Source organism: Periplaneta americana, chromosome 9, assembly GCF_040183065.1.
Source record: "Periplaneta americana isolate PAMFEO1 chromosome 9, P.americana_PAMFEO1_priV1, whole genome shotgun sequence".
Taxonomy (NCBI): domain Eukaryota; kingdom Metazoa; phylum Arthropoda; class Insecta; order Blattodea; family Blattidae; genus Periplaneta; species Periplaneta americana.
The window spans coordinates 152,287,394-152,299,555 of NC_091125.1; the positions used below are offsets into that span (position 1 = coordinate 152,287,394).

At 37.4% G+C, this 12,162-nt stretch overlaps 1 protein-coding gene across 2 annotated transcripts in view; it reads right to left on the minus strand.

Annotated features, from left to right (window-relative positions):
* The window catches only part of LOC138706612 (homeobox protein aristaless-like), a 680,650-nt gene that overhangs the window by 194,263 nt on the left and 474,225 nt on the right, over window positions 1–12,162 (minus strand). For both annotated transcript variants that reach the window (XM_069836126.1, XM_069836128.1), the window contains one exon: window positions 1,061–1,397. In XM_069836126.1, the coding sequence (XP_069692227.1) occupies window positions 1,061–1,397 (337 nt within the window). The remainder of the gene's footprint in view (window positions 1–1,060; window positions 1,398–12,162) is intronic.

The following is a 12,162-nucleotide window of genomic DNA, read 5'->3' on the forward strand; positions in this document are numbered from 1 at the left end:
TTGTAGTTGTAATCCCCTGGTTGAAGGAAAGAGAAGGCCTGATGGCTTTATCTCTACCAGGTTAAATAAATAAATAAATAAATAAACTATAATTGTAATCTTAATATTGTAGTTGTAATCCCCTGGTAGAAGGGAAGAGAAGGCCTGATGGCCTTATCTCTGCCAGGTTAAATAAATAAATAAATAAATAAATAAATAAATAAATAAATTATAATTGTAATCTTAATATTGTAGTTGTAATCCCCTGGTAGAAGGAAAGAGAAGGCCTGATGGCTTTATCTCTACCAGGTTAAATAAATAAATAAATAAATAAATAAATAAATAAATTATAATTGTAATCTTAATATTGTAGTTGTAATCCCCTGGTAGAAGGAAAGAGAAGGCCTGATGGCCTTATCTCTACCAGGTTAAATAAATAAATAAATTATAATTGTAATCTTAATATTGTAGTTGTAATCCCCTGGTAGAAGGAAAGAGAAGGCCTGATGGCCTTATCTCTACCAGGTTAAATAAATAAATAAATCAATTATAATTGTAATCTTAATATTGTAGTTGTAATCCCCTGGTAGAAGGAAAGAGAAGGCCTGATGGCTTTATCTCTACCAGGTTAAATAAATAAATAAATTATAATTGTAATCTTAATATTGTAGTTGTAATCCCCTGGTAGAAGGAAAGAGAAGGCCTGATGGCTTTATCTCTACCAGGTTAAATAAATAAATAAATAAATAAATTATAATTGTAATCTTAATATTGTAGTTGTAATCCCCTGGTAGAAGGAAAGAGGCCTGATGGCCTTATCTCTACCAGGTTAAATAAATAAATAAATAAATCAATTATAATTGTAATCTTAATATTGTAGTTGTAATCCCCTGGTAGAAGGGAAGAGAAGGCCTGATGGCTTTATCTCTACCAGGTTAAATAAATAAATGAAATGAAACGAAATGAATAATTTAATAAAAGTGTTGGTCTTGTATACCAAAAATAAGAAAATCTTTAGTAACAGGGTGACGGATAATCAGGGTTCTACTATATATTAATATGAAGTGCGGCGAGTTCTGACCTGGTGAAGACGTCCGGGTAGTGTGTGCGCGCGAAGGCCTTCTCGAGCTCTTCCAGCTGGAAGCTGGTGAAGGTAGTGCGGTACCGCCGCTGCTTGCGCTTGGGCGCGAAGTCGTCCAGCTCGCCCTCGCTGTTGTTCTCGGAGGGCGCAGCGGGGGCGACCTTGTCGTCCAAGAGCACGGAGGGCGGCGAGTCCACCGCAGACAGCTCCTCCTCCACCTTGTCCGTCTCCTCGGACACCCCCATGGCGGCCGACGTGGAGCAGCCGTTACACGCCGCGTCCTGGGGCGCTGGCACGGGGGAGGTTTCGCCCCCCGACGTCACGCTGGACGAGTAGTCTGTGAAACACAATGAAGAACTGTTAGCAAATTGACAATTCTGGTGGTCAGCACGTCGGCTTCCAGATCTGAAGGTCCAGAGTCCGATTCCCTGGCTAAGCTCTCGGGGAATTTTTCTTGAAGAAGATATTTATTTTTATTAATTCTTTTATTCGTTTATTTATTTATTTATTTTTATTTTCACTAGTACACTGTTATTAAACTGCCTCCATTGATTTCATCATGTAAATTGGAACTTGGATTCTCACTTTGAGAGAGGCACAGAGGTTAAGGGTGTTTGAGAATAAGTTGCTTAGGAAACGATTTGAGGCTGAAAGGGATGAAGTTAAAGGAGAAAGGTGAAGAATACAATGCGTGCAGTTCTGCGTTGTGTAACTTTCTCCAGACATAATTAGGAACATTAAATCTAGACGTTTGAGATGGGCAGGTCATATAACAGGTATGGGTGAATCCAGAAATGCATATAGAGTGTTAGTTGCAAGACTGGAGGGAAAAATACTTTTGGGCAGGTCGAGACGTAGATGGGAGGATAATATTAAAATTGATTTGAGGGAGGTGGGATATGGTGGTAGAGACTGGATTAATCTTGCACAGGATAGGGACCGATGGCAGCTTAGGTGCTTACGTGAGGATGGATATGAACCTCCGGGTTCTTTAAAAGCCATTTGTATTTAGTTATTTTTATTTATTTATTGTATATGCATTTATTTTTATTTTCACTAGGTATATTTTTATTTACTGCCTCTTTTGATTCCATTATGTAAATCGTATCCATCTAGCTTAAGACTAATTTGTAATTACTTAAGTCGGCTAAAGTTCTATGTTCAACCCCTGAATAACAGATTGGGCATCCCCATATTAAAAATGGTAACATTTGGAAGAAAACAACCACCAGGAGCGCCACTGTCGATTGATAACGACCGCTAGATGGAAATACAGTTTCTCTATGCAATTCTAATAAGAGTTATAACGTGAATTTTTCTGCAGTCGCTAAATGGCAGCATAGTGAATCTGAAAAAAGTTGTTGCCTTCAAGATGGCGGTGATAAGACTGATCCAATCTGTTAATATGTGATCTTGGGTTCAATTATGTAAGCAAGTTTTGCTCCTGATTATGTGTGAGAGAAGGCCTTAACTCTGCCATATTAAATAAAACCATTAGGCCTATTATTATTATTATTATTATTATTATTATTATTATTATTATTATTTCTTTTTTTTTTTCATTACAATTTCAAAGAACTCATTGGCGTCACATTGATGTATGAATCGTTTCGACTACCAATTGCGTTGCTGTCTCTAGACCAGGCCTCATGGAATGAGGCAGGGATTATGAAGTAGTTAACGAGAAGGCTCCGCCTTGTTAAATTTGAATGCAGGGTGTATGATGACGGAAATTAAAATAAATATCAACATTTTATTTCAAATCCCAAACAGTTTTAAAATCCAAACATGCTCACAATAACAATCACGAAAAACATAAAAGTTTCACGCAATTAACTATAGGAGTTCGATGAATCCCTTGACACTTTAAGGGGTTAGGTACTTATAGCAGTATAATTATGGAAATATACAACATTTTCCCCTCCATTACTGTATCTTGTAGGTACAATAATGAAAACTGTATGTGTAAAACACTGTCCTTCTGCTATATGAAAAAAAATATTTTTACGACTTAAAAAATTATTTTTTTTTTTGTATTTTTCCAAAATTCAAAATGGTGGCAGTTCACTGTGCAGTGATGAAGCGTTTCCGTCATAATTCAAAAACTATCCAATATTCTGTAACGAAATTTTGTGTATTTATGCATGTCATATCTACAATATGAAGCAAAATCACTTTTCTGCCTTTGATAGATTGTCTGATAAAAAATAAATTCATTTAAAAATGGTCAAATATTTTCTTCTAACACAAAATAAAAAAAAAAATATTATTTATTAAGGAATGTAGTTGAAAGAGCATGATATTGTAAACATGAGTTTCAGCAATAAAATAAAAGAAAGAGAACATGAAAAAGTTTGTGAGTTATAAGGGAAACGCTTCATCACTGCACAGTGAACTGCCACCATATTGAATTTTGAAAAAAGAATATAAATATTTTTTTAATCTTAAAAATATTTTTTTAATATAACTTAGCAGAAGGACAGTGTTTTACACATACCAATTTTCATTATTGGCCCCGAGGTTCACTCAGTCTCCTATAAAATTGAGTACCGGGTCTTTCCCGGGGGTAAAAGGCGGTCAGAGCGTGGTGTCGACCACACCACCTCATTCTAGTGCCGAGGTCATGGAAAGCATGGGGCTCTATCTCCATGTCCCCCAAGTGCCTTCATGGCATGTTACGGAGATAACTTTTTTACCTTTTTACAAGATACAGTAATAGAGGAAAAAATGTTGATTATTTCCAAAAATTTTACTTCTGTAAACTGTACCTAACCCCTTAAGTATCGTAATAAATAAATTCATAAATAGACTCGAACGGGTCTATAGCTCATTAGCACAGTGATAAATGCAGTCATTCATAGTACTGTAATAATAATAATAATAATAATAATAATAATAATAATAATAATAATAACCACCATCACCACCATTCTCAAATATCTGTGAAGCACTTAATATGGTGATAATATAGCATTAATGAACGGAAAATTGAAGGGTGAACGAGAACCCTGCACACAATTTGATTCCTCTCCCCCTAACTCACCATGTATCTCAAAAGGATATAAAAGGAATCTAACCTCTGTTCCTCTGATAAGAAGTCGTCAGGTAGAGAGTTACGCTTGGCCAGCGATTAGACTACCACCACAACGTACTGAGACTGCGAGAGGCCGTATGACTAAATATTCTGGCCTTTGAGTAGTTATCCGAAGGCGAGACGTTGTCATGGTTGCGGTTTGCTTCGTGAAGTCAGGTGTGAATGCAAATGATGACGTAGCGAATGACGCAGGCGCAGTGAGCGTGTTCTTTAAAAAATCTAATTTATTGCTTCGCGGTGTGAAGATTTTTATTGCTTTCTTTTTAGGAAAATTGTTTTAAATTGAGACGTAGCCCATAATTTTCGACTCCTCTTTTTATCCCTAACCTCTTCCTTCCGCGGTTAAGTTTCCACCTCCGAGCCGTTCAGATCTGCGGAGCGTGCAAAACAAAAAACTGACGGCGATGGCTTACTCGTCCAGAACCCCATCCGCTGCGGTCAGGTGTTCGAGTCCTGGGAGGTCTCAAGGACTGCGCGTTTCAAACTCTGCTTTCTATATTTTCAGACTCATATCTGTTACCGAAGTTACCTGTGACTAGCAGAGGTCAGGAACATATATTATAAAGTAACAGTTCCTTCGATGTAGTTCCAAAGTTTAAGCAGTTCCAGAAAACAACTGTTAAGAGAGAGGAAACTGATTTGAGGAGCCAGTATCCATCTAGGATGTTAGCATTATATCTGTACGGTGAAGGCATAGAGTTCTGACAAGTTCAATACAGTACAACCTCTATTATCCGCGGTAATGAAGAGGGTGAACTGAACGGTTGATCGAAAAAATCGGATAATCCGTACCTTGAAAGATTTTGTAATTTCCTCCATGGTCTTGTTTTTAACTCGCTAGGTAGTGGATCAGAAGTTCACTGATTTAAGTCTGGTTGTCAACGACGGGTTTTAAGCGGCAAGGAAGTCCTTTGTAATAACTGCCTCAGGAAAGACAGGTATAAAGGAGGTCTCATGTTGTAGATTTACATACCTTTTTACACTTTATTATTGTTTTTTTTATTAAATCGCGCAGTTGTAATGCCAATCTCGTATTCTAATGCGAGATGAGCCACAGTTTCTCTTTCTCAAACCATTCAATTATTTCCATTTTTTTTTTCGATACTTAGGATAATATTAAAATGGATTTGAGGGAGGTGGGATATAATGGTAGGAACTGGATTAATCTTGCTCAGGATAGGGACCGATGGCGAGCTTATGTGAGGGCGGGAATGAACCGCCGGGTTCCTTAAAAGCCATAAGTAAGTAAGAAAACACAATACATTTTCTGTTAACACCCGTGGAAGACATTTTATATACAAGTTATATTATAGAACGGCAATTCGAACAGTAGACAATGCTTTGTAACTATAAAGACTTGTAATAACACCTTCTAGCAAAAACATAGCCTATGTAGAACCTACTAATATGATGTACAAAACAGTACTTCATACTAAGTTATTTCTGAAAAAAAAATAGGAAAAAGCGAGAAATAGACGGTCGGATAATCCGCCAATAGGTTAATAGGGTGACGGATAATCGGGGTTCTACTGTATACAGAGCGCGGCAAACAAGACTTGACTTTAGCTACGTGCTTGTTAGCTCGCTCTCTCACCGCTGGGAATTATTTAAAAAATATTAAATTCAGGTGTCTGCACACATATCTGTCAAAAGTTTCATGGTCCCATGCAGAAAAACATAAGTTTGTTCGTGTATGACTTCCAATTGGGAAAATCGTTCGTTTCACGAGCCAAAAACGCGATTTGTATAAAAGTTAATAAAATCCATAAATTCCAACTGAATGTGCTAATTCTTTCAGAAAGTGTTTAATTCGTGTGTCTACACCGGTATCTATCATTGGTTTCGATTTACGACCCAAAGAAAAAGTTAGTAAAAATTTGGTTTTTGCGGGATTTTAAGGTAGTCTATATAAACATGAATAAAAATTACAAATATCATCGGATTCTTCTAATTTTTTTAATCAAGGAGACACAGTGACGCTAGTCTGCGGACAGACACAACTGGATTCAGATTAGCAAACAGTGGTCAGTTTCGTTGGTGTTCTCACAAGAGATCATGGTCGTAAAAATAACCATTGTTAGTTACACTACTGAGCAACGAATATTCATTCTTGAGATCTTTTAGCGAGAACATCAAACTGGTACGTGAAATGTTAAAGAACATTCGGCTACGTTTTCCGGAAGCTACACGACCGTCTCTAAGTAATATCCCTTTGACTTGTTTAAGGGGAAGGACCTATGAAAACCCCCATTTTTTTTCTTTTTTTTATCTGTAAATGATTTGAATGGCTAGAAATGATGAAAGGTCTTGGAAATTAAGACTGAAATATTGGTTTGAATTTTTGTACCAACCAGGATTATACTATTCTGATTATAAACGTGATTATATCATTATGAACAAAATCTATAAAGGAATGTGTAGTCAAATTTAAATTGAATGTAATTAAATGTAAGTAAGTGTTTGGAAAAAGTGACTTTTGACCCACCCTGTATTTTACACCCAAAAATGTCGCTCATAACAGCAGCTATGATGGGGATGATATAAAGCAAATACTTATTTATGGCTTTTAAGGAACCCGGAGGTTCAATGCCGCCCTCACATAAGCCCGCCATAGGTCCCTATCCTGAGCAAGATTAATCCAGTCCCTACCATCATATCCCACTTTCCTTAAATCCATATTAATATTATCCTCCCATCTACGTCTTGGCATTCCCAAAGGTCTTTTTCCCTCCGGCCCCCCAACTAATACTCTATTTGCATTTCTCGATTCGCCCATACGTGCTACATGCCCTGCCCGTCTCAAACGTCTGGATTCAATGTTCCTAATTATGTTAGGTGAAGAATACAATGCGTGCAGTTCTGTGTTGTGTAACTTTCTCCATTTCCTGTAACTTTATCCCTCTTAGCCCCAAATATTCTCCTAAGAACCTTATTCTCAAACATCCTTAATCTCTGTTGTTCTCTCGAAGTGAGAGTCCAAGTTTCACGGCCATTCTCTACGTACTAGAAATCGATTCCTGAAATTTTGTTCCTGTATAAGCAAATAAAAAATGTACCCGCAGACCGAAAACAAAGGAAGCGAGAAAATTAGAAATAGTAGAAGAATTAAAGAGTAGAAAGAAAATACAGAAATATTATGATGTAAAGAAAGAAAAAAAAAGAAGGTAAATGAAATAGGAGAAAATAAACGTCGAATAAAAAAATGAACGAAGAGGGGTGGACAAACTGGACAAGAAAACAGTAAGGAAAAATAAAATTAGAAGACTGAAATAGATTAGAGAAATAATGTAAGCAAGAAAGATGCAGGGTGAGAAAAGGATAAGAGATAGAAGAAGAAAAAGGGAAGAAAAAACGAGGAAAACGAATTAAAATAAAGAAAATAAATAAAATTGTTGATAGAAACAAGGACACAGATTAAATGAGGAAAAGGATGGAGTGTAAGAAATGGAGAAACAAAGGGAATAGCCTAATGAAAGGGATTCGTAGTGGATGCCGTGTTCACCCCCTCAGCATGCGATCGAGCTATTCCGGAAGACTGGACGGTTTAGAGAGCCTGTTCCAGGTATCACGGGAGCAGGAAACGCTAATTTCCTGTCTGTTAACAGTTAATTGCCAGGGGTGATCAGGGCTCGTTGCACGGTACCCCACGAAAGAAAGATCAACCACCAAGTACAGTTCTTTAGTGTGCAGTTTATCAACTGTGTACTATGATGAATTTATTATTACACAAATTAAAAAAGAAATTATTGTAATACTGTACAAATATATATTTATAAATTATAGACATCAGCTCAAAGAATTTGAGTGGCCACAAGGATCCTGAATACTTTAAACATGTACAATATATGTGATGTGATACATTAAAGAAAAAAGAAAGTTAATTGTTGAAGGCAAATATAAGTGGATTAATTGAAATAGAGATGATGATGTAATATTTGAAGAAAATCCTTGATAATATTCATAAGAATAGACATTACGGACCGTATTCATAGACATTTCGCAGCACGCGCTACGAGCGTACTAAGCTAGCCCCGGCTATCGACTGGTTACTTGTACAGAATTCAAATCATATCCTATCGCTAACACTGGTTTATGAATACGAAAAACGCTGATAATCCACCGGAAGCCCGCGCTAAAAATGTCTATGAATACGGCCCTTAATAATCAAAAGGAATGTGAAATTCCTTAAGATAATTCCATGTGAATTTTGTAATAGAACCTCTACTGCCAAACAACAAACCAATGACGGACCATTGTTTAAGAGGGACGTTGTACTTTTGAGAAAGATAAGGCAGACAAGGTTCATATATGGACTTCTTCTCAATATCAACTTCGGTGGCCTGATTTAGGTTTCTTTCGAAACGGATAGTAGGGTCAAGAACAAGAGCCCGTTTTAAGCGTCCATTAATAGCAATAATGTCTGCCCGTCTGAAAGAACCATCTGATGATACACAATGTACTTCTTCATGAATCTCTCAATTTAAAGTTTTAACAATTTCCAGCATTCGTGACACTGAGGAAGTGGTTCTGGACATGTCTGTATATAGCAAATTATCTTCAAATATTGGACATATTCTATTCATAGGCTAATTAGGGCTCAGATTTCTATGACGTCTTTTTTTCTCTGATTTATTTTTAAAATTTAGGGTAGAGGTTGGTAAACTGTGATACGAGTAATAATGTGATAGTTTTTTTTTTTTTTTTTGAGAATTTATTACAATTTTACTGAGCTAGAGAAGGACGGGTTTTGTGCAGAAACTTGTCCACGAATATTCATTACCAACCTTTACCCTAAGTTAAATTAAACACATTTCTAGCTTTTCTGAACAGGATGACACGGTTTTCATTGGTCACATAAATGCGTATTTTAGACAACCATATTTTAGCATTAAGTCATATTTGATAAAAAAAATGGTATAAAAGCATATGTTTAGTCATATTACAAATTGTTTTAACAGTTCACAAAGTATTATTCACAAGTTCTGTGTCATAAACAATAGCCACAGACAATTGAAAATCAGCGTTAAAAATTATTTTAGCAGGGTACAACATAATAGTCAATTTTTTTAACATCTTTTCATAGAGTTAAAAGATCTACTTTTAGGAATGGCTGCCTAAACACGGATTTATGACTAGGCCTACAAATATTATAGGCAAACCGAAATATTGCGAAGGATGTAAAACATTATTATCATTATCATTATCATTATTATTATTATTATTATTATTATTATTATTATTATTCGTGGTCTCAGGCGTCCTGCCTAGGACCCGCGTTACAGAATGCGCGCTGGTTCGAGTCCTCATAGGGGAAGAAATTTTCTCATGAAATTTCGGCCAGTGTATGGGACCGGTGCCCACACAGCATCGTAATGCAGTTGGAGAGCTACGATAGGTAGCGAAATCCGGTTGCGAAAGCCAGCTATAACGGCTGGAGGGATCATCGTGCTAACCACACGATACCTCCATTCTGGTTCGATGATCGTCCACCTCTGCTTCGGCATGTGGGCGTGAGGCCAGCAGCCCGCTGGTCGGTCTAGGCCCTTCACGGGCTGTAACGCCACGGATTATTATTATTATTATTATTATTATTATTATTATTATTATTCATTCATCATTTAAGATAACAACATAGCTGTAGCTGATTATATGTATATTGACACAGAATATTTCAGACACACTGTTCTGTGGACTTAGGTCCTTCTGCCTCTGAATACTGCGTAGAGCAACAAATAGTCGCAGCGACTTTTGAGAAAAAAAAGCGTTAATTAAAAGGGACATATTTGAGTTAACATCTGCTAAAGAATTATACATGGGAAATCCTGAGATTTCTCGAACCAATAGCCTGCGGAATCCGAACCACGCAGAGCAAAACCGTTCGGGATTCTGGAATTCGAAACAAAAAGCCCCTCCACTGCGTCTCCCAGCTGCGCTGCCTGCAGTCTACGTCCAACCAGCCAGCCAACCAGCCAGCCTGTTGTGCTGACGGAGTAACTCAATCTCAAGGAGAGATTTATTTACTGCCTGACAGAAAAACGCCACGTTTCTAACGTCGTGTAAACATGCACTGATTTATGTCTGCGCATCCACCCGAATAACTAGTGTGTTAGCTTTCGATGTTAGAGAACCGGGTTCAGAATGCTAGATCAGTACAAACTCATGCCAGCTGAACACTTCTCAATAAAAAGGTCGAATGTTCGAACTCGCTGAAAGGATATCATTGAATCAATCCTCCAGTATCGTTTATCATCATAAGTATCATCTCTAAATAGTCTGCGTAGTTGAAAGAAGTCGTTAAATAACTGGACCGCATTCTGCAGAAAGGAACCATACCACAAAAGAATGTCACAGCTCAACAGTTAAGTAATTTCAAGAAGCCATATTTTGATCAAAGATACTTCCGATAATATGCTTTTATATGGTTAAAGCAAGAAGTCGTTATATTTATTTGTGAATTTGATATTTGCTTTTAAGTTTTAAGTGTATTTTTCTCAGCTTAGGTATCATGTGGATTGGTTCTTTTCTATAAAATGTGGATCAATTAATTTAACATTTAGAACGGTTGGTACGTTTTATCTCAAAAGCCCTATCTCTCTGAACATAATTCCAGTAGGCCTATCGGTTATCAATACTGCAACAAGGATAGGTCAAGACGACAAAGAACGCAACAATAGACGACTTCAAAGAAAACAACAATAGACGACGAAGAGAGCAACAAGAGACGACGACAAAGAAAACAACAATAGACGACGAAGAGAGCAACAAGAGACGACGACAAAGAAAACAACAATAGACGACAAAGAGAGCAACAAGAGACGACGACAAAGAAAACAAAAATAGACGACGAAGAGAGCAACAAGAAACGACGACAAAGAAAACAACAATAGGCGACGAAGAGAGCAACAAGAGACGACGACAAAGAAAACAACAATAGACGACGAAGAGAGCAACAAGAGACGACGACAAAGAAAACAACAATAGACGACAAAGAGAGCAACAAGAGACGACGACAAAGAAAACAAAAATAGACGACGAAGAGAGCAACAAGAAACGACGACAAAGAAAACAACAATAGGCGACGAAGAGAGCAACAAGAGACGACAAAGAAAACAACAATAGACGACGAAGAGAGCAACAAGAGACGACAAAGAAAACAACAATAGACGACGAAGTGAGCAACAAGAGACGACGACAAAGAGAGCAACAAGAGACGACAACAAAGAAAACAATAGACGATAAAGAGAGCAACAAGAGACGACAACAAAGAAAACAATAGACGACAAAGAGAGCAACAAGAGACGACAAAGAAAACAACAATAGACGACGAAGTGAGCAACAAGAGACGACGACAAAGAGAGCAACAAGAGACGACAACAAAGAAAACAATAGACGATAAAGAGAGCAACAAGAGACGACAAAGAAAACAACAATAGACGACGAAGAGAGCAACAAGAGACGACAAAGAAAACAACAATAGACGACGAAGTGAGCAACAAGAGACGACGACAAAGAGAGCAACAAGAGACGACAACAAAGAAAACAATAGACGATAAAGAGAGCAACAAGAGACGACAACAAAGAAAACAATAGACGACAAAGAGAGCAACAAGAGACGACAAAGAAAACAACAATAGACGACGAAGTGAGCAACAAGAGACGACGACAAAGAGAGCAACAAGAGACGACAACAAAGAAAACAATAGACGATAAAGAGAGCAACAAGAGACGACGACAAAGAAAACAATAGACGATAAAGAGAGCAACAAGAGACGACGACAAAGAAAACAACAATAGACGACGAAGTGAGCAACAAGAGACGAGACAAAGAATACAACAATAGACGACGAAGAGAGCAACAAGAGACGACGAAGTGAGCAACAAGAGACGAGACAAAGAATACAACAATAGACGACGAAGAGAGCAACAAGAGACGACGACAAAGAGAGCAACAAGAGACGACGAAAGAAAAAGCAACAACAGACGACGACAAAGAGCAACAAGAGACGAC